General features: G+C 37.9%; 1 protein-coding gene across 1 annotated transcript; it reads right to left on the bottom strand.

Moving 5' to 3' along the window:
- Positions 1–2302: 2302 nt before the first annotated feature.
- Positions 2303–17947, bottom strand: wdr36 (WD repeat domain 36). Its single transcript, XM_046839783.1, has 23 exons — positions 17650–17947; positions 14142–14169; positions 13926–14026; positions 13459–13576; positions 13236–13368; positions 12523–12577; positions 12203–12335; positions 10536–10711; positions 10055–10175; positions 9906–9971; positions 8778–8861; positions 7501–7655; positions 7257–7371; positions 7018–7183; positions 6564–6672; positions 6386–6465; positions 5965–6072; positions 4788–4885; positions 4561–4703; positions 4373–4489; positions 3570–3651; positions 3280–3467; positions 2303–2566 (listed from the first exon to the last, which is right to left on the bottom strand). The coding sequence occupies exons 1-23, from the start codon at positions 17818–17820 to the stop codon at positions 2417–2419; spliced, it is 2697 nt and encodes an 898-aa protein (XP_046695739.1). The 5' UTR covers positions 17821–17947; the 3' UTR covers positions 2303–2416.
- Between the last annotated feature and the right edge of the window lie 4476 nt (positions 17948–22423).

The raw sequence follows: 22423 nt of genomic DNA, 5'->3' as shown, positions 1-22423 counted from the left end.
TTTTTTCACATAATTAAATTGTCTTAATTGTCATTATATAAAGTTTATAAAAACATATATTAATAATAATAATAATAATAATAATACACAGATAAATATTATTAATAATATTCTTTATGAAATTATTTGTATTTATATATAATATTATAAACATTAAATGTCATTATTTAATGACATTTATTATTATTATTATATGATTTATACACTATATATTACAACATCAATAATTGATAATCATTATAATCATGTAAATATTAGACTTGGGGAAAAATGAGTTTTCACATTATGTAATAAAAGAATATGACAAAAATACTGAAATAAAAATGAACAAAGAAAACCAACATTTTATGACATTATTTTTAGAAATAAAGATCATTCATCTTATGCACATATGTGAAAGTTTTTAGAGTTGATTTTGCAGAATCAAACAAACTAACATAAAGAATCCTCTTCAGTTTGCAGTTTGGGTAAACAGGACTGAGAACAGGCTCGAGGCTTCCTCCTCTTCTGGCCTCTAATCTGCCTTGGCTTGGACGCCTGCTCTGGAGCTTCCCTGCACAGTGCAGCCCATCTGTTCTAGACCAGCATCCTTACCAAATATCAACCTGCATGTTTCCTCACACACACACACACACACACACACACACACACACACACACACACACACACACACACACACACCCTGCCCCAAGCTTATCCATCCACACACCCACATGAGTGCTTTTTTTGGAATATGGATATACGAAATGGTTCAGCTTGCTTAAAGGTATATTTAATTGTTGTTGTTGTTTTTTTTTTTTTAACTAATCTCTTTGTATCTTATGCACAATTGCAATCTTGATGTACAAGAAAAGACATATTTTGTCCCCATTAACAGGTCAAACATTCCTCAACCTCCTACTTTAATAAAAGGAAATGAAGGAAAGTCTAATAGAGAAGACAGTGTTCATTTGATTTCTATAATGTTTAAGCTGTTTAAGCAAAATCCTGTTGCTTTGCTTACAGAAAAGCCAAAGATCAGCTTTCAACCTTCAAAGATCCTGAAGCTTGTGGCGAGAAAAGTGTACAATCGATATGCATTGCATCCAATGTGTGCTTAAGATTCTTCAATGTTTCTTTTTATACAGAGAAATGACCCAAACTTATATCTAATAATTGGTGTTAAAATGATCTTTGTTCACAATTAACCAGTTTATTCTCTCCATTTATTTAGCAATAAAGGTTGTTCATGTACCATGTTACTGATGCACTGAGGCTTTCGTAAATAAAGAGTAAATAATCAGAAACACTATGTACAGTATGTGTGAGTCGGAAAGAAAACAGATATAAATAAATAAGTATGGAAAATATAAAGATTTTTTTCTTTTCTAATCAACACCTTTTCAGTGTTGGTAGCTGCAGTTCTGTTTATTTCTCACTAAAATGTGTTTATTTTTCACTACAATGTGTTGAAATACTTGTTTGTAGTAATCACACATTTCCTGCAGATATGGAGAAGATATTTGATGGCAAAATGGTGAATTATTTCTATACTGGTCAGCTTTATAAATGGGATTTTATTGGCCTAGCTAAACAGCTGCTTGGGAAAAATCTGTTTATAAACCAATCATTCAACAAAGCTGAGGGAAAAAAATGGCGTCAAGTAAAAATAGGAAGACAGAAAGCAATTTTTGAATCCTTTCGAGCTTTATACATATTTGCTGTGTGGCATCGAACACCTACCATGTTTTACCATGTTATACAAGAACATATTTCGCTAAATATTAGCTTGTGTTCTGGTAACTTTGGCTAATTTTTTATTTTACACAAAATTAGAGCCATTTTAATTTAACTAGCCTGCTAGGAAGCGTAGCAGCTGGCGTTCACGTTTAAATAATTACCTCGCTTGTCAAAATGGTTAGCAATTCTGGCTACACAAGGTCACTTGCTAGTAATATTTGCTGCTTGTTCACGCAATCAAAATTAGCTTAGTAAAAGCATTTGCTGGCATAATGTTAGTTAGCCTGTTAGCATAAGCGACAAGGGACGTATAAAATACAATACCTAGTGAGGTTGCTAATCTAACCGTGTACTGTTTTTTACTTTATAGTATCGTAACTAGCTTGGTTGCTGGAATACATTGAAAGTTTGCCTAATGTTAATAATTTAATCTAGTATGCTTTGTAATGTATTATCTTAATAATAACTAGCATGCTAGTGAGGCTCCTAGAGGCAGTGTTAGCTAAACTAGCCACTGCTGTAGTTTGTGTGAATGAATTCTTTTCATCTCACTTTTCTTTACTAAAGAAAACATAACACACACTTTTGTATATAATGTATTTTAGCGAACGTAATACAACAATTGAACAAGTAACGATATTTTTATCAATAAAAAAAATAATAGAATTGACTCGAAGGCAGTGAAGGAAGCAGGTCTTTACAGCAGCGCGCTCTTGATGTACGAGAGGAGACACATGTTCTGGTTGAGGAGCGTCTGTACGGAAATCCATGTTCCCTCTAACAGCTCGAGCACTTTTTCCATTTCCTGCATGAGGACAGGCTGCTCTGCAATTAACCGCAGGTGAAGCTAAAAGGAAAGAGGGAGAGAAGATTGTGTTTATATTAGATCATTCTTAAGGCACTTTGGGTAATAAATGTTCCAGAGAGAACGTCTGCATTCTTTTCAGAAACCTCAGATTTACTGAGACTCGTAGCAAATCAATTAGATTGCAACGACATAGATTCGGAAGCTTGTGGCCAGAAAAGTGTACCAAAAATGTTACATTTATAGCATTTGGCAGACGCCCTAATCCGGAATGACTTACATTTTATTTCATTCAAACAATTGAGCAGCTAAAAGGTTAAGGGCCTTGTTCAGGGGCCCAAGAGTGGTAGCTTGGTGTGGCTGGAATTTGACCTTCCAATCCCTCCAATCCCTCAACTACTAAGCTATGTGATATGGTGATAAATTTAATATTTAGTTAAGAATAATACAAATGTATAATATATAGAAGAATGTGGTAACATAATACCAGATACAATTTAATAAATAAATAAAATAAATATCATGCTTAATTACTGCTGCCACCTGCTGGCCAAGTCTGAAATGACATCTATGCCTGACATTATGGTCTTGTATTGTAATAGAAAATGTAGAATCACCACATTACTAGTAGAAGGTCTTATTACCCAGGCCAATGATTTTAAACAGAAAGAAAATGAAGAACAGATGGCCTGCATGCTCTCTGATCCACAATGTAGTAGCATATATGTATAAATAAAAAGAAAAAAGAAAGAAACCTTCAGGAACAGCGCTAGATAGGCCTGTGCCAGGTCAAAGTCTCGCTTCAGTCTCAGCATGCTGCTGATCATCCTCAGGAAGCTCTGCATAACACTAACGTTTCCACCCATATCGGGTGCCAAGCTTCGCAGCTCCGTGTCAATCGCAGAAGGACCCAACTCTTTTAAGTGTCTTACTGCTGGTTCGTCTGAAACAAATGAAGCAAAATATTGTCATTCGCAAAATACAGAAAGATACTGGAAGCATATATGAGGTTAAAGAACCTTAATGGTAGTGATATTGGTCTTACAGAGATTACTGTCTAACGCTTCTTCCAGCTGGATGTAGAAATTAGACTTCTGGGCCAGAACTCCAATATTGAACACCTTAGACTATAGAGAAAAAGAAAAAAAGATGATTAGTTGGCAGAGTGGGAAATAAAACATAGCACACACATTAATAGTGTGTAGAAAAAACAAACACCGCTAAAAATAGTACTGAACTGAGAAAAAAAAGTGCTTAATCATAAAAATGTGCTAAATGAAATAAATATGAATATATAAATTAATTAACATAATTATACAATGAATAAATTATATAGAATACATTTTATATAGATTTTCATGCAACGTGCGCCCTCCGGCAGCGCGCAGTCTCACGTGAAATAAACAAACAACGTAGTGTCAGTGATTCGCCTCTAGAGGCCGCTCTCATAATGTCAGCGGACCTTCCCAGCTGCTCCCGGAAAAACTATCGGGATGTATTTTTGCTGACGGCCGACAGTTTCCGTAATCAAATATCTGTGCCGATAAATTCAAATCGATCAATTGTTCGAACCTCTACTAACTACAGGTTGCTGACACTGGAGTCTCCTTCCATGAATGTTAAATGTCTCCTGACAGAATGTGAAGGACGTTTATTGTTGGTCTTGGTTTATGTAAAACGTCTGCTGTACAAGTCACTTTGAAAAAAACTGTTTCTTAGCCCTAGTGTAATAAAAGTCTAAATAACACAACTGGATCATTCAAATGTGCTGAGGAAAAAATTTAGATTAAGCACATGTTGATTAAGGAAAGAGTTGATTTGAGTATTGTAAGAGCACAGAGTGGTTACCTGCTCCTCCGATGACGTATCAGGAAGCGCGAACTGAGGTACGAGTCCAGGAACAGTGGGGATGAAAAAAGGGGCTGCTTTAGGCACCTTAGGGGGTTCTTTTGGCTTGTTTCTTTTCTGTGAAAATAATATTGCATGTTAATTGTGGCAAAAAAAAAATTAAAAGACACATGGAACGCTGCACGCACCTTAATAATGTCCAGGTTGAGAAGATTCTTCCAGCGTGAATCTGGCAGTAAAGAGAGAGTAACCAGCTGTTCATCCAGCTGCGCAGGAGACACATACTCATCCATTTCTGAGCTCTCTGCTTCCACGAAGACGACGTCGTCATCTGTTCGGGCAAAGACACGGGATTAATGTCGGCGTGTGTAATGGAACTTTCTCTGATGTGTGCAGGTGCGGAGAAAACGCTCACCTTTGCTTGGGCAGGTGCCGGGAAGCAGGACCACCATAGGTTCATAGTCCGATGGTAGAGGGCGCAATGACACCAAAGTACACAAGGTGGTGTTGGACCTGGAAAACAAAGTTTTCATTAAGAGAGAATAAAAATTTTACAACTAGGAAATTTATCAAAGATATTAATTATGCTTTTGGGTTATCCTCAAGTGTCTATGCTGGGCACAGAAGAGTTTACTTGTATAAGTTTAGGTTTTTAGAGAAATAAATGATGTTAATATAACGAAGTGTTGAAAATAAATTGTCTACAAACGCCTCAATACTCAAGTAAGCTTTCTAGAGAGCATCATGGCGACTGAATTTGCCTCAGTGATATAAAGATACAGGTTATCCGATACTTCCTCATATTATAGACAAAATTCCGTTGTGCATTTCGAGATGCTTTTCTGCTGAACGCCGTCACAATGAGTGGCAACAGAATGTTCTATTTTTAAAAAGCCTGATTCAATGCATCGATTGTGTACACAGATTTATATATTTAGTCATAATTAGACAAACTATGACATGAGTCAGACCAAATAAAAACAGCCCACACGGATTAAATCACCGTTGCTGTTACACAGTGTCAGAATTTAGGATTTTTTTGTCAGGGTTGTACAGATAATGTTTAGAGAAAAAAAGAAGAAGAAGAAGAAAAGATAATCATAGAACTAAATGCTTGAAAGGGGATTTTCCATAACCTGGGAAGTTAAATAGTTTTCCATGTCATAGAGATGCATCATATATACACTGATAAAACATAACATTATGAGCTGAGTATCTCTCCATCATGGAACCTGTCTAACCTTTCCTGCCATATGTGGTTCTTCTCCAAACTGTTACCTCCAAGCTGGAGGCACACAATTGTATAAGACGTCTTTGGATGCGGTATAATAAAATACCAAACAAGAACAGGAACGAACAAGAAAAAAAGAAGAAAAAAGGAAGAAAAAGTGTGAAAAGAACAAGAAGTAAAAAAAAAGTAATAAAGGAAGTAGTAATAGTTAGAAGAAGAAAAAGAACATATCAAAAAGTAAAAATTAGAAATAAAGAAGAAACAGCAATAGAAGAAGGAGCAGATGATGATGAGGAAGCAGCAATGATTTGACCCTTAGGAAACACAGTTACAGTAAAAGGTTCAAACTCCGATTGCTTACCACAGGTAAATACCCAGGCTGTCCACATGGGCGGAAGCGAGGACATCCCCCGTAGGAGAGAAGCTGACGCTCACCGCTGCCGTGTCTACCAGGAAACAGTCGACCAAACTAGAGAGCGAGAGTGAGATGAGAGTGAGAGAAAGAGAAAGCGAGGGGGGAGAATGTGTAAACCACAAGGCCACAAGCACTGAGATTACCCATCATGCTTTTAGCATCTAGACGAGATAAACGTTATCTCTAGCGGCGACTTCACCGAGTTGTGTTCATTAAGAAGCGAGCTGGATGACTTGACTAAAAAGGTCATCGTGCAAAATCAGGCAGAGTAAATCATTCAGAAAGCGAAACCAAGTCAAAGCCTGGTGTTCCCCTCCTTCTGAAGAGTCCATTCCAGAGACGAAGTCATGCGCTCTGAGAGGCCTACCTGCCAGACGGAAGGTCCCATGTCCTGATGGTACAATCCATGGAGGCTGTTATCAACCATCGTCCATCTGTGCTGAAGGTCTGTCCAGGTAACGAGGAAAACACGAATATACGATTAGAACAAAAACCTATGTGCAAACTAAGAAATGCCCTGACCTTTTAAAAGAAAAAAACCTCACCATATCATTAATCTGCCCACGCTGGCCAGAGAAGTGACGTACAATCCGCTTCATCTCCATGTCGAAGATACTGATCGTAAAGTCATCGAGAGCAACCGCCAGCATCCCACTGTGGAATGAGAACCATGAGAGAGATGAAAGTATTTTTTTTTTAAAACACGAGTGATACAGAATCAGCAGCTCCTAACAGGGGTCCTACACAATCTTTCATTTCAAAATTCCATACTTTTCATACAGACCTCCCTTATGATTGTTACGACCATATTTATTGGTATAGTATATTTTAGTAATCCAAATAGCAGTAGTATGGAAACAAATATTTTTCAATATTCAGTGTCCTCATTAATCCACACCTGGAAATCATTCAATTCTATACTTTTTCAAACTTTTCCACTCTGGAAACCCTGCTATAATTAGAACGCTATTTTCCAACCGTTTTCCCGCCTGCCCTCACCTGTCTCTGTGTAGGAGCGTGGACGCGGGTGCCGCTTGCAGTTGGTGTGTGTTTAACAGCTCTTTCGATTTAAACTTCCACACCCTCAGCAGACGATCGGCTCCGGCACTGACCATCAGCTGGTTCAACGCGTCGACCGACACCCCTCTGACCGGCCCTGAATGAGCTGCAAACACATCACATTTATACATTAATATTATAATTCCCTGTGGAAAGAAGTGGCGTCCCCGTTAACTCACCTCTGTCTTGTCCATAGTGTCCTCTGTGGAGCCCCGACTGCATGTTATAGACGTCGACGTGTCCCGAAGACAGAGCGATCACGCCAAAGTTTCCGCAAGAAGTGATATCTACAGCCTGTAGAGGCGAGATGTTAGAACTAAGAAACAAAGTCAGGAATTTTGCATTGAAGAATGAACCTCACACACACACACACACACACACACACACACACACACACACACACACACACACACACACACACACCGTGGCATGAACGCTGAGGGCGCGGTTCTTATTGAAACGCTTTGGTTCCAGTCTGTGAGCCCCCATAGAGCCTTTCCGATAATTCCAAGTTGTGGTCAGGATAAAACCCTGGTGGCAAGCTAGAATGCCGTCCCAGTCACCTTGGCGTGCTGTTTCTGTACACACAAAGCAATTTGTACAATTATTTCAATAATAAACACAATATTTCAATCCAAATTTTTAATAAAAATAGCTGATATGCAACATAAGCTGTTTGGTTGCCAGATTTGTATTATTTATATATTATATATGCACATACATACATACATAAATACACACACATATACACATATACACAAATATTTATATTTAATACAATAATGTGTTTTAAAAATGTTATTCCTAACTTTCCTGAACATTCGGCCCCGCTGCAGATTCCCACCAAATATAAGAAAATCCTGTTATTTAGGTTCCAAATGGGAACCCGGGAATTTCCAAGTTCCGAAGCGCAACTCATCGGGGGTTGACTGTACTGTTGTATATTACATCTTTTATTTACATAAAAGAAAATGTATTGCTGTGGGTTGATTATTGTGAGCTATTTAACCCTAGATTTTTTTCTTTTTAAAGCTTTACACATGAACACATGAAGAATCCTTTCTATCTACAGGTTAAAGTGGTAAATGACCCACTCCTGGCCTCAGATCAGTGTTAGGTCTCTGTGTGTGTTGCTGGACGAATTGTCATTATCAATATGTTGTTTCGGCTCGTTATTGTATATAACTTCAAAAAGATATATCTATTTTTTAGGTGTTCTATAATTATTGTCATTATCATCTTGTACAAGTGCTTCACAGCATACTTCACTTCCTGTACTTTGTTCATATATTCTTATTCAGGCATATTTTTACTGTACTTTATCACAAAAAAATTACACGTGTGCTTCATTTCCTAAAGAAAAAAAAAAAAAAAGTTAAAAAACCCCTTAAACCAGCATTTTCTGCTCTGTCCACTCCCGCTGAAGTCCATCGTCTTTTCTAGAGAACTTCTGATTAACGCACTTCCCCAAAAGACCAGGTGAAACTCCGCAAAACTTATGAATGTGTTTTATAATAACTTGCATGATAAGAATCAAGCATTTACAGTAAGCCAGTAATCTTCACCAATCTCGACCGCGGCGATAATCGAGAGTTCCTCTCTCTACTCCTTCTCATTCAAGTCACAATAACATCATGACCCATGCGAAATGCGGAAACACGACCAGAGGAAATGGTAGGTATGACAGAATGAACGCATACCTGACGCGAAAGCGGCGATGGGTGGAAGTTTCGCCGTGTCATACATCACCCCCTTCTTTTTAACCTTCTTCTTCGTAAAGGACCCTGGATGGGAAGAAAGCATTAATGATACGTTCTGTTGCTCGAAACGATCGCTGTGCATCTCGTCTGTATTACTGCGGAGTAATATTTCTGTTCGTTTCATTGCAAGAAAAGGAAACCCCGCTTACTCAACGCAAAACTCGCTTCATCATACGAGATTATTTGTCGAATGCTTTTATTAGTTCCTCGATTAAATGCTGTTTGTTAATCTGCATCATTCATTCTTTCAGTGTGACTTGTTTCGATGAGTAAGGGATTATCCACGGCTAGTGTTACGCAATTTTACTGCGAATTACCGCCCGACACATAGATTTGAATCATTTCCTAAAACATAGCGACGACATTTGTCCATCTAAGAAGGCAAATCGCAGGTTTGTATTCATGCACTCGTTTCAATACGTAATTGTTTCTATGGTGACAACATCTCACAATCACTGATATGATGGAAGTTTCGGATTGTCTGTGAAAAGATGAGCTGTTTAGCAACTTCACGTGACAGGAAAGAAAAAAAAAAAAAAAACACAGGCTGGTAAGGGATCTAATTATAGCAAAACTACTTATAATAATGGACTCTGGTGTAACTGATCATTGGTGCAACCCAAAATACTGCATACCATGACAAATAAAGACCTGTTTTACACCAGAATTTCCTTTAACTCCCAAAAGTGGGATCTGACTTATGCCTTCTACAGACTATGCGATTTCAGAAACCATATAAGTTCATTCAAAATCCTACGATGCAACATGGATCCAACAAACCTGAGCATGATGTGTACGTAGACTGTACAACGATGACACCTATTCGATTGTATAAAAATCAGAAGATTTGTAAGCTTTCAAAACGATTGTTTCACGTTGGTCATCGATCATCTGGAGCAGCAATACAAGGTGACAACAAATATTTACAGTAATTACTAAAGAAGCAGCTTTTTACAGCTCCACCGGATTAACATATAGATTAGGTCTTTTACATGTAAAAGAAATAACGCCCTCACGGCTGGGGCGGTTTGAAGCGCTTTAATCTGCCCGATCGATCAAAAGTCTTACCATGTCCCAGACTCTTGTTGAACCTTTCATGAACTGTAGAAAAGGACTGCAGTGAGCCGTCTTGACCTGAAAAAATAAATACAGACAGATTAATTTCTGATCTGTAATCGAACGTGATCTTTATTTGTACACCTTAACAACGGTCATACTGGCGCTGAGGATGTGCTGTCCGCTCTGGTCGTAGTGTTTGATCTTAGTGGGAGGGGCACTGTGACCCATTCGAAATCTGAGCAGACGTCCTTCGCCTCCCGCTCTGTCAAAAATCCAAACCTAGAAAACCAGTCGAAATATCAACAACCATGTCATTAAATGGTATTCTTTAGGAGGTAGGAGCTCAGTGGTGAAGGCATTGGACTTTAACTTGAAAGGTCATGAGTTCAAATCCCAGCACCACCAAGCTACCCACTGCTGGGCCCTTGAGCTAGGCCCCTAAGCCTCAACTGCTCAGTTTTAAATCTCTGGATAAGGGCGTCTGCCAAATGTTATACAAATTCATTAAGTGGTATTTTACTCATCATTAATAAGATTATAATTATGAATTTCTCTGATTTCTTTTAGCAGCCACGATACAGGAAAATGTTCTCGGTCATTAGAAATGAGCAGAGTGAGGAACGAGGGAAGAGGACAAACCCGGATGGCGTTATCCGCTCCGTTAGTGAGGAGCAGGGGTTCACCGTGCAGGAACGTAAGGCCAGCGATCGCCGTGGCGTGTGTGTCTCTCATCTGACCGATCAGCTTCCTCTCCTCCAAATCCCACAATCCGATGTGTCCAACTGGGCTTCCGGCAGCCATCACAGAATGCCCATCTACAGGGATGAAATACGTGTGAAATATTATTACTACACCATATAAAGTGTACGTGCACCTGAACAGTTGTTCTGACATGGTGTTTCCATAGCAACAGCCAATTTACATGGAATTCTATAGAAGACGCACTATAGGTGCCTGTACATGGAGTTTGTAATCGGTTTACAGCTATTATTGCAAAGCCATGTCCAATATTAATGAGGTTTGTGTCTGCTTGACAGGACCATATAAATGTGTGTAGCTTGTATTAGAGCAGTTGAAATTTGGTGCATTGAGTCCAATTCTCTCATACTGACCACTGGATGTTCAACATGGCACCTCATGGTACAGAACTCTGATGAAGACTTGTTGCTCTCCACAAAAATGGACGAGGATATAAGAAAATCAGTAACACCCTAAAACTGAGTCACAGTACAGTACAGGATCATACAGAGGTTTTCCAAGATAGAAGGAAACAGGCCTCGCAAGGGTCCATCAAAGAAGAAGCAGAAGGTCCACTAGGCAACAAGTCAGTTTGCATGAGCACCGTCCCAAAATAGAGCTGGTTCACAAGAAATGTGCTGAAGACGACTGGTCCAAAAGCATGAATTATTGGAACCATGCTCTGTGGTCTGATGAGACCAAGATAAACTTGTTTGACTCAGATGATGTCCAGAATGTGTGGTGACCCCCTGGTGAGGAGTACAAAGAAAATGCGTTTTGCCTACCATCAAGCATGGTGGTGGTAGCATCATACTCTGCGGCTGCACGAGTACTGCTTGTACTGGGGAGCTGCGGTTCATTGAGGGGAAATACGAATTCCAACATGTACTGTGAAATTCTGGAGTAGATCACGACGCCCTCCTTTCAGAAACTGGGCCAAATGGCAGAGTTCCAACATGAAGATGACCCCAAACACACCGGCAGGATGACAACTGCCTTGCTGAGGGTGTTATTTATTTATTTTTTACACATTTTACATCCAGCAGCTCCGTAATGTCATAATGGAGGAGTGGAAGAGGATCCCAGCAACAACCTGTGCAGCTCTGGTGAATTCCATGCCCAGGAGGATTGAGGCAGTGTTGGACAGCAATGGTGTCACACAAAATATTGACACTTTGGAAACAGTTTTGACATGTTCAATAAGGGTGTACTCACTTTTGGTACCAGTTGTCTAGACAGTAATGGCTGTGTGTTACGCTATTTTTAAGAGGACAGTAAATCTGTACTGTTATACAAGCTGCACATTGAACGTATGATAAGATAGATGGATGGATGGATGGATGGATGGATGGATGGATGGATGGATGGATGGATGGATGGATGGATGGATGGATGGATGGATGGATGGATGGATGGATGGATGGATGGATGGATGGATGGATGGATGGATGGATGGATGGAATGAGGTATTTCTTTGAAATACTGTATATATAATTTCCAATAGGGAAACATGATGTGGGCCCCCCCTTTGGTTTTTTTTCTTAATTATAAGACAATGGTAAAATGACCTGTTCTAAAGGATAAAGCGGTGATTGGACCCCAATCCTGCTGAAACTTCATCAGAGTTTCGTTGAATTTGATGTTGTGGATGATGATTTGTCCGGAAGCCAAACCCACGCCGACCACGTCCACTGCTGGAGTCTAGTAATAAAACAATCAGGGGGGAAAAAAACATTAAATAACAATCATTTACATGTACATTATCTGAGTGCTTAAGAGCTCAACATTGGCAGCTTGGGTGGTGCTGGGATTTGAACTCACAACCTTCTGATTAGACATTTTAAGACATTTATTAAGACAAATTTGAGACGATATAAAGAATACTGACCTGCTGTAGAACAGTCACTGCCGATCCCCAACCAGGAAACATGAACAGTAGTTTGCTGAGGGAAAAAAAAGATGCAGTTGACACTCAAGAATTATCAGTAGCGAATAATTCGAATCTCCCAAAACGACCTGCGATCGTCTGAAATTGTTTTCTTTTCACACAAAACATGCAGTTACTGAATAAATATATGGGCTCAAAAACAATTCTCACATCTGGATTGTTAATCTATAACTGTATAAAACAAATGTCCCTCACTTTATGAATTCCCTTACATACGTCTCCTCTATTACATATTTAACATTTGCATGATTTTTCCTACAGCCTTTTACTAAAAACCTACAATCAAGAACTTTTATAAAGGAGTTATTATACACCATATATAAACAGTTAATTGGGGTGATTGGATGCTATTCTGCTTCTTCCTTCATCCGTCTCCATGTCCCCCCCTGTCCTCTACATCGGTCTCTTTCAAACAAACCACCTGCATGTCTTCCCTCACCACATTCATAAACCTTCTCCTTGGCCTTCACCTTTTCCTTCTGCCTGGCATCTCCATCATCAGCATTCTTCTACTGATATACCCCATGTCCCTCATCTGCACATGACCGAACCATCTCAATCTCGCCTCGTCTCCGAAAAAGTGCTACGGTGACGAGTTGCTATTGTACTTATTTACAAAAAATGATAATAAACATAAAAATAATAATCCATACTTGGACTTGATGTTCCACAGCTGAAGGCTTCCCTGACTGCTTCCAAACAGGATTTTATTCAAGTAGGTGCTCGGGTGCATAACAGCCCGAACTTCAAAGGTGGATCTTTCGAATGAAATCTCCAAGTATTCGTCTGAAAATGAAAAAGAAACCATTCTTGTTAAAAATCGTACAAATCACAACTGTACAATCTGTGGCTCGGTGGAATCTACGGTATAAAGACCTTCGGACTCCACGTCCCAGATGATGACAGCATTTTCCTTGTCCACGGATATCAAGTGGTCTCCAAACGGAAGCAGGAGATGGATGTCGGCTTGGTGACCTTCGTAAGTGTGAACAATCTGTAACACAGTAATGTAGATTGGCACTGTGGCGTTGTGATGACGAGGAAAATCTAAAAACTTTATTAAATGTAATGAAAACCGATTGTCAGATTGTCCGGTTTTTAAGTCTTGTGTGCAGTTTAGCTTCGGATTCTTGTGCGTGGCTGACGGAAACGTGAATGGAACGTGACCTGATCCTGCAATGATGCAGCCTATTTGCCTCAAAGACATGCTTTTCTGCTCACCACGGATGTAAAGAGTGGTTATTTGAGTTCCTCTAGCCTTCGTGAATTAGCGACACGTGTCTGGGTGCATGCGTTCCTAATAAAGTGGCGAGTGAGCGGCGAGGGTGCGGGATGAACCGTACCTCTGTGTTCTTTGCGAAAGCTGAAATGACTTTGCCGTGTGCGGCATACACGAGCATTCGGTCAGCGGCGAGACAGGCGATGTCTTCGGGAAGAGCGTTACCTGGACAGCAAATCAAAAGATGTTTTTTTTTTCTTACTTTTTATAAAAAATATAGATGAATAATAAAATATATATGATGTAATTCTAAAACTATAAAAACATGCGTGCTACTTACTGACAGCAACAATTCCAAGTTTCTTCACCTGCAGAAAGTTAAAAACAGGATGAGATTCTGATGGATCTCAGATTCCAAACATAAGCAGATTCGTTCATGCATTCAAATAAGTTTACTTCAAAAAATACGTTAAAAAAAAAAAAAAAAAAAAAAACCTGAACCAGCTATTGCATGTAAAATCTGTAAAATCTTTACAAAAAATTTTATTTCATGAATATAATTATTTTTTTTTTTTTTAAACAATATACATTCATAGCTAAAGTCCCTTGCATAAGTATTGGCCCCCTGGAACTCATCATGTTCATCATTTTATGACCTGGAACTGAAATATTACAGTGCATCCGGACAGTATTCACTTTTTCCACATTTTGTTATGCTACGGCTTTATTCCAAAATGAATTAAATTCATTCTTTTCCTCAAAAGATTCTACAAACAATCCCCCCATAATGACAATGTAAAAGTAGGGATTTTGGAATCTTTGCAAATGTATTAAAAAATTGTATAAATCAATCCTATGTACATAAATATTCACAGCCTCAAGACATTGGAGTTTGATGCTACAAGCATGACCAGTTCCCTGGTGGTCTAGTGGTTACGATGCGGCACTCTCACCGCTGGGGCACGGGTTCGATCCCCGGTCAGGGAACCAACCCCAGCCATTAGGGTTGCACAAGCCTTAGTGCCGGTCCCAAGCCTGGATAAATGGGGAGGGTTGCGTTAGGAAGGGCATCCAGCGTAAAAACATGTGCCAAATCAAACATGCGGATGATCCGCTGTGGCGACCCCTAATGGGAGAAGCCGAAAAATGCTACAAGCATGACCCATCTTTTTTTGTGCAGTTTCTCCCACTCATCTTTGCAGAACCTCTCAATTTCAGGTTGGATGGGAAGCGTAACAAAATGTGGAAAAAGTGAATACTTTCAGGCTGCACTGTATTTCATTGATTACATTTAGTAATGAATTAAATTGGCACAAAATAAAATTAAAGGAAAGTTTATAGGACTGTGGTGAGACCTGCGATGTTGTATGGTTTAGAGACAGTGCTATTGAGTAAAAGACAGGAGGTGGAGCTGGAGGTAGCAGAGCTGAAGATGTTGAGGTTTTCGTTGGGAGTGACGACGATGAACAGGATTAGAAACGAGTTTATTAGAGGGACAGCACATGTAGGACGTTTTGGAGACAAGGTGAGGGAGGTGAGATTGAGATGTCTTGGACATGTCTAGAGGAGGGACATGGGGTATATCAGTAGGAGAATGTTAAGGATGGAGCCACCAGAAAGGAGGAAAAGAAGGCGGCCAAGGAGGAAGTTTATGGATGTGGTGAGGGAAGACATGGAGGTAGTTGGTTTGAAAGCGACAGATGTAGAGGATAGGGGGGTATGGAGACGGATGATCTGCTGTGGTGACCCCCCTAATGGGAGAAGCCAAAAGAAGAAGAAGAAGAAGAAGAAATAAATGAAACTTAAACCTTAACCTTATTTTCTAAAGATATGACGATCTTAACTGTTCTACTTATTTCAGCATACTTCAACAAATGGCTCCATTTCATCCATCCTTCATTCATTCACTCCCTTGATATGCGAAACTATCAAAGTTGTCAACATTTAAGAGAAGTTCTTGAAGCCGGATAATCAAATGCAAAAGAATCCATATCGCTAGATCATCGTAAAAACGTTCACGATGACGAAACAAACTTGCAGTCCGAACTGAAAGCCCTGTACCGAAAGGGTTCGGTTCGAATGTGTGTACCGTTAAACCCCTAGTAATAAAATGATCATATTTTTGCTAATACACTTAACAATGACTCTTGTTCTGGAAAAACGGTTCAGCACAATAACAGGAATCTCTCCGACTTCAACATTCAGTATCATTTCCAAACAAAGAAACTATTAAGTCGTGAAGCCGAAGCTCGACTTCTTTTCAGCACAACGTGGCCAAAATATCACGCCATCAATCAAATCAATCGATCGATTTCAACACATTACTCTACACTTTCATTATCATATACACGATGACTCGATTTTGTGCCGAAGTTATTCAGCTAATGACTGAAACAACAAAAAAAAAAAAAAAAAAAAACCTCAATAGATAGAGCAACTTTGATTATGGTGAATTAAAAATTCCACCTCAAAAAACAAAACAAAAAAACCCTTGACCATGGCTTAATAGACCCCATGGGAATCCCCCAGACCCTTTGTTGAAAACCCATTAAAGGGTACAAAAAAAACACTACACACTAATAAATGTTATGAGTCAATAACTAAGAGCTTTGTTATATAGACACAAGTTTGTAGACACCTTATAAAATCCTCCATTCTTCTGGGAAGATGGTACTAGATTTTTGGAGTGTGTTCATGGAGATTTGTGGGCGTTCAGGTAAGGAGGTCTGGGGTGCAGTCAGCATTCAAGTTCATTCCAAATTTGTTTAATCAGGTTGAGGTCTGAAAGCTCTTCCAGTCCAACCCATGTAAAGAATATATTCATTAAGCTGGTTTTGTGCACTGGGGCATTGCGATGCTGGAACAGGTTTGGGTATTTCATCCCACTATATCCACTGACATCCAATACAGTTGTGTAGGCCTCGAACGGTTTGATGAAAAGAACCACCCAAGACTGTAAAAGTCAGGTGTTCCAGGTGTTACATTTCTCCAGATGTTGTAGTTTGAGTCTCTAAATTCCTTATGACTACTGTACATATTTACACACACAGCCACCAATCACGTTCAATCTACATCTCTGTACAGTTCATCATTTTTTATTTGTTTGCGTATTTATATTACACTACACTGCCAAAAGTATTAGGACACCTGATCTTTCCTGCTATACGTGGTTCTTTTCAAAACCGTTACCACAAATCTGGAGGCACTCAATCGTCTTTAGATGCGCTGTGATAAAATGGCGATGCCCCTGTGCACAAAGTGAGCTCCTTGAAGATCTGGTTTACATGCTTTGAAGAAGATCTTGCTGGTATAGAGCTCTGATCTCATCCATACTGAACACCTTTGGGATGAATGTGAACGCTGACTGCACCCCAGGTCTCCTCACCTACATCAGTACCTGCCTTTCGTAACACCCTTGTGGCTGATGAACACAAATCTCCATAAGCACACTACAAAATCTAGTGCAACATCTTCCCAGAAGAGTGGAGGGAATTAGAAGAGCAAATTGAGACTAAATGTGCTCAAAAATCACATACCAAACAAAACCCAATACTTTTGAAAATCTAGTGTATGTTACGAGACGTGTGTCCACTTATAAAAGTCATAATACCAAGTTTAGACTCAAACCAGATGATTTAAATAGGACTTTGGGACAAATTATAAAGAAAAACAACCCACATTGTTATTATTATTTACTAACTAGTTCTAATTAATGGTTCAGAATTGAAACTAACTAAACTGATAAGACTGACAGGTGTCCCGTTGCATCCTTAGAGTTTGGATGTTTATATATTTAAGGTTATTATAGAAATACAAGCAATATTTAACTTTTTTGAACGTTTACTTACATTGTACGTGTGGAAGCACTGACCCACTGCTGTCACTACATAAAACTCCCGGTGTTTCTTGTGGAAACGGACCACGTGTGGAAGATGGTTAGAGTACAGCCCGAGTGCTCGAAATCCAGCGAAGATCGCGCTTCCCTTTTTCCCACCAACCGACATTTTCTTTCTGTACATCTATCTTAAAAATTTTATATCTACAACAAATTCAATTAAAACATTTTTTTCGCGTATACGGATCGACTACTCTCTCTTTACCTGAACTACCCGTGTTCATGTGACGTGTTACACTAAAAAGATTCCGGGTTGCGCTTCAGTTCCACCAAGTCAGTTCCTAGTGACTAGCATCACTCTTATGATTGGACAAAAGAATTGCTAAAACAATATATATTTTTTTAAAGATTTTTATTCAAAGTATTGAATGGGCAAAAGGTGTCTGGAATGACATTTACACATTTTAGATGTGATCATAAACACGAAATAAAAGAAACCGAAAGGACAGAATTGTTTTGTTTGTAAAAACAAAATGTACAGTAGTAAAAAAAAGAATAAACATCAATCAGGGGGTGTGTGTATATAAATATGTTATTCATGCTTATAGCACAAAGTATAAAATTAGAAATAAATAAAGGTTTTTATAATAATTCTTACTCCATTAGCATACAAAGTTTAGTGTTTTCACTGCATTAACACACAAGAACTCAGCTAACAGCTTATGACCACATGAACTTCATGAGGTGAATCAGGTCTTAAAGTCAAGGTCACAAGCCGAGCAGCATGAGTAAAACACTGGTCCTTAGAATTTGCAGTAAAAACCAGGTCGATCATACGAATCACTGATCATATGCCGATTCTATAAAGTGGCACCAACACTTCAGGAAATTCTTCAGACAGTGTTTTGGTTTGCAGACTGCAAATTTGGTTTGATGCTTCACATTACAGTTGTGAAGAGTCTGAAAAAAAAGAACAAATATTTCAGTGTTTTGTCATAGAACCACCAAATCCATTAAATCACAAAAAAACAAATTGGTGTAATCTTACCAGACTGTCGTGTATGAACTGGGATATATTTTTCATTGTTTTAATGTTCTCATTTCCCTCCGAACTTGAAGAAGTCAGGTTTGTCCATTTATAAATGCATGTCGAATCATTCGAAAACTGCGTGAAAAAAAAAGAACAAACAGAATAGCAAACTGAGTGCACAGTCCTATAGACATTCAACAGTATAGACGTCGATGGAAACATTAAAAAAAAGACCTTTAAAAAAAGACTTACCATTTCTAGGTCACTACAATTAATCGGGAGTTTCTAAAAAAAAAATTCACATCATTTCAAATGATTAGTTATAGTAAATTATATACATATATTTATTTGTACACTATTCTAATTGTATACACTATACACTAATTCTATACACTATTCTAATTTTATTAACATGTATTTATATAGACCAATAGTTGTACATACACTGCTATGTGCACATTTTGTCCATTATGGACAGTGAAAAAAGAAAAACTAATTTCAAGGGTTTTATCATCAGCTCTCAGATTATGAAGGAAATCATTTAAATAGCATTTAATCACACTGGACTTAAACTAATTAACATAGCTAGTATGTATACATGATCTCATTCATCATTTTGCAGAATAGAAATAATTTAAAAGCATTGTTAAGAACTCACTTTCACATGAGGCTGGACCAAGAAAGATGCTGTTTTCTGAACTTTTTCAAAACAGCTTGGAATTGGCACACTCATGCTCGTAGACAAAATGGCCAGTAGTAGGCAAATCAGGTAAAACCCTGTCAACAGAAGCAAACATATTCAGCTCAGCTCCATAGCACCACAAATCACAGGGCTATAATTCTGAACAAGAGTCTCAGCACTTACCAGTAAACCTGCTGTCCTGCATCTTGAGCATCTCTTCATGTTGATTCGAGGTGACTGCTGAAGGTTCTTTTATACCGAACTCAGTTCGAATTAAGTGCTTCAGATTATCAAGGTGGCCTATCTTTGTTTTTTTTTCCTTTTTTGTGGCACAAGTGAAGTGCTTACACATAACAGACTCAATATATTTGATGAGTCAAAACTTGAAAACCCCACATGTTCTGTGCAATTTTCTACTATAAGTGATTCACAGAATTATTCGAATAGAGATGGACTCAGTTTTTATTGTAGGTGTTTTGAACAGCAGGTGTGACTCATAAATATTGATAGAACAGATTAATCTCTAGAGGTTACGCCACATGAAAGTGATTCGGTCTCATCTCTCCTCAACAAATTCTTTCACAAAAATGACCATAGCTATTCTTTTTTTTTTTTCACTTACCCTCAAGGATTTACTGTTATATGTGGTTACTTGGAATGGCATATATATATATATATATATATATATATATATATATATATATATATATATATATACACACATGCACTCTCTGTGTTTAATGAGATTTAATATATAAATATAAAAATATATAATATAAAATAATATATATATATATATATATATATATATATATATATATATATATATATATATATATATATGTAAATGTATTAACTTAATTAAAATACATATTAATTGACTTCTTTAAATACATACACTTATGTAACACATATGGAAGGAATCTCCAGTGTCTAGTGATGGATGAAGTTCACGAACCATGCACTTGAGTTAGAGATCCTCATGGTAAAATATGACTCCAGTAAAAGTTAAACTTTCACTTAAATAAAAGAACAAAAGTATTTGTCTTCAAATGTACTTAAGTCTCCAAAGTATGATTTAATTATGGCTAAAATGTTCTTATTGTCACAAGACTCTTAATCAACTCAGTGTATGTAAAAAAGACTCTGTTACTTTTTCACTTCAATCTATTAATAGAATGATATTAATGAGTCAAACACTGATATCTTTTTAAAATGATCATGAGCCCCAAACCTGCCTAAAAAATTTATGAGTTTCATCATTTATTCATCTCAAAAAGTTCTATTTGTTGTTGAACTGACGCTGTATGTTGGTAATAAATTGATACACCGAACTCTACCCTGATTGGTGGATCGCTGCGTGTTTGACCAGTTACGTTTATATTCACTCAAATAAAAAGAAACGACTGATTTCACAGAATGTAATTGAGTAAAAAGTATGATATTTCACTTTAAAATTTACTGAAGTTAAGTACAGATACGCAAAAAAGCTACTTAAGTACAGTAACGGATAACATTTACTTCCTTACTGTCCAACACTTCCAGTGATATAAATTGTGGTTTGATTCCAACATTTCAAGTTTCATTGTGTTTTTGGGGGGGATTGTATTCCACCATGAAAAAGAGACTGGAGAGTAAAGCAATATTTATATAACAGGACTGATTATGAATAATGATAAATTAATTTAATGTAACTGAGAAATGTTTATTAAAAAGAAAAATGGTAAAATGAGGAATTGTTATAATATAAAAGGAATAACACTTTAGGAAGCTCGGACTGTCCCATCAGGCTGCATTAAATCAACATGATGTTAATGTTCCCATAGCAGCATGTCTCAGGGGGATCGCTTGTTATTTAAACGAGTTGGGAAATGAAGAAAACTGCTGGATCCTGTTCTTTTCCCTCATTTGAGAAAACAATGGAGATGTCTCGAACTCAAAATTCATTAATATGACATACTGAGGAGTTTGATTAGTTTCATGACTGTGTTTATAGCTATATTTAACCTTCCTCTAATTTATTGGTATTACATAAACCTGGAAACAAAAAATCCATCTTAAAGTGCAGTGTGTGTTGGATGATTCCCTGGTGCACGTGTCCCTGGTTGCTCAAGGGATCTCAAGGCTTTCTAAAACAGAAAACTCCCTTCAGGGGATTTATTCCTTTGATATTACAATCAAATTCTGTCTTGTTATTAGCACCATGGACAACGTTTTATTCCTCTGCACTGACCAAACACATGAAGTTGATGTTTTATACTTTTATATATTAATAGATACTGACTTAAACTCAGTGAATTAAAGGGACCAGTCAAATAAGCAAATATATATTGAGTTATTAAAAAGAAATAAAATAATATTGAAATTGAAATGAATGAACAATGTTTCCTTGACCTCATTCCCAGTTTGAGAATGTTAGTCCACGTTAGTCTTTTCCTCACAGAGCTTTTAAAGACTCGCTTAGAGACACAAATTAGCAACGCAAGTATTTCTTTTGACTTTTCTTTCCTTTTTCTTTCCAAGTTTAAGTGTAAATGTGAACCCGAGCTTGTTTTATACTGCAAATAGAAACTACACAACACAATCAAATGATTACCATTGGTAATTTTGCTTCATTGATCAAATTCTTGCTATTTATTCACCAATTACGGCTTCATATCCACCCAACTATAGCACAGGTTTAATTGTTATTAATAATAAATGATACTGATACGAACAGTTGACAAGAAAGCGCTGCAGTCCTCTCAGCCAATCATATGGGAGCAAAATCCAATGAGCTACATTTGATGTTGACATGAAACTGAAATCAGATTGGTTTTAGCTGGAATCCTGGGCTACATGGTAACTGGGCTGTTAAAAGATTCGCCTATACCAGGGGTGTCCAATCTTTTCCACAAGGGCCGGTGTGGGTGCAGGTCCAACCAGTCCATTGAAAATAAACATCTAAACATGGAACTTGGTTCAGCTTGGTTGGAATGAAAACCTGCACCCACACCAGCCCTTCACGGAAAAGATATCTAGGACTATATCTAATCTCTGACTGGATGAATTGTAGCCTCGATTTTAGTCTTCCAG

Source organism: Silurus meridionalis, chromosome 25 (assembly GCF_014805685.1).
Source record: "Silurus meridionalis isolate SWU-2019-XX chromosome 25, ASM1480568v1, whole genome shotgun sequence".
In the NCBI taxonomy this organism is placed as follows: domain Eukaryota; kingdom Metazoa; phylum Chordata; class Actinopteri; order Siluriformes; family Siluridae; genus Silurus; species Silurus meridionalis.
Note: the sequence above shows the minus strand (reverse complement) of the source record. Positions and strands in the feature narration are given on the sequence as shown.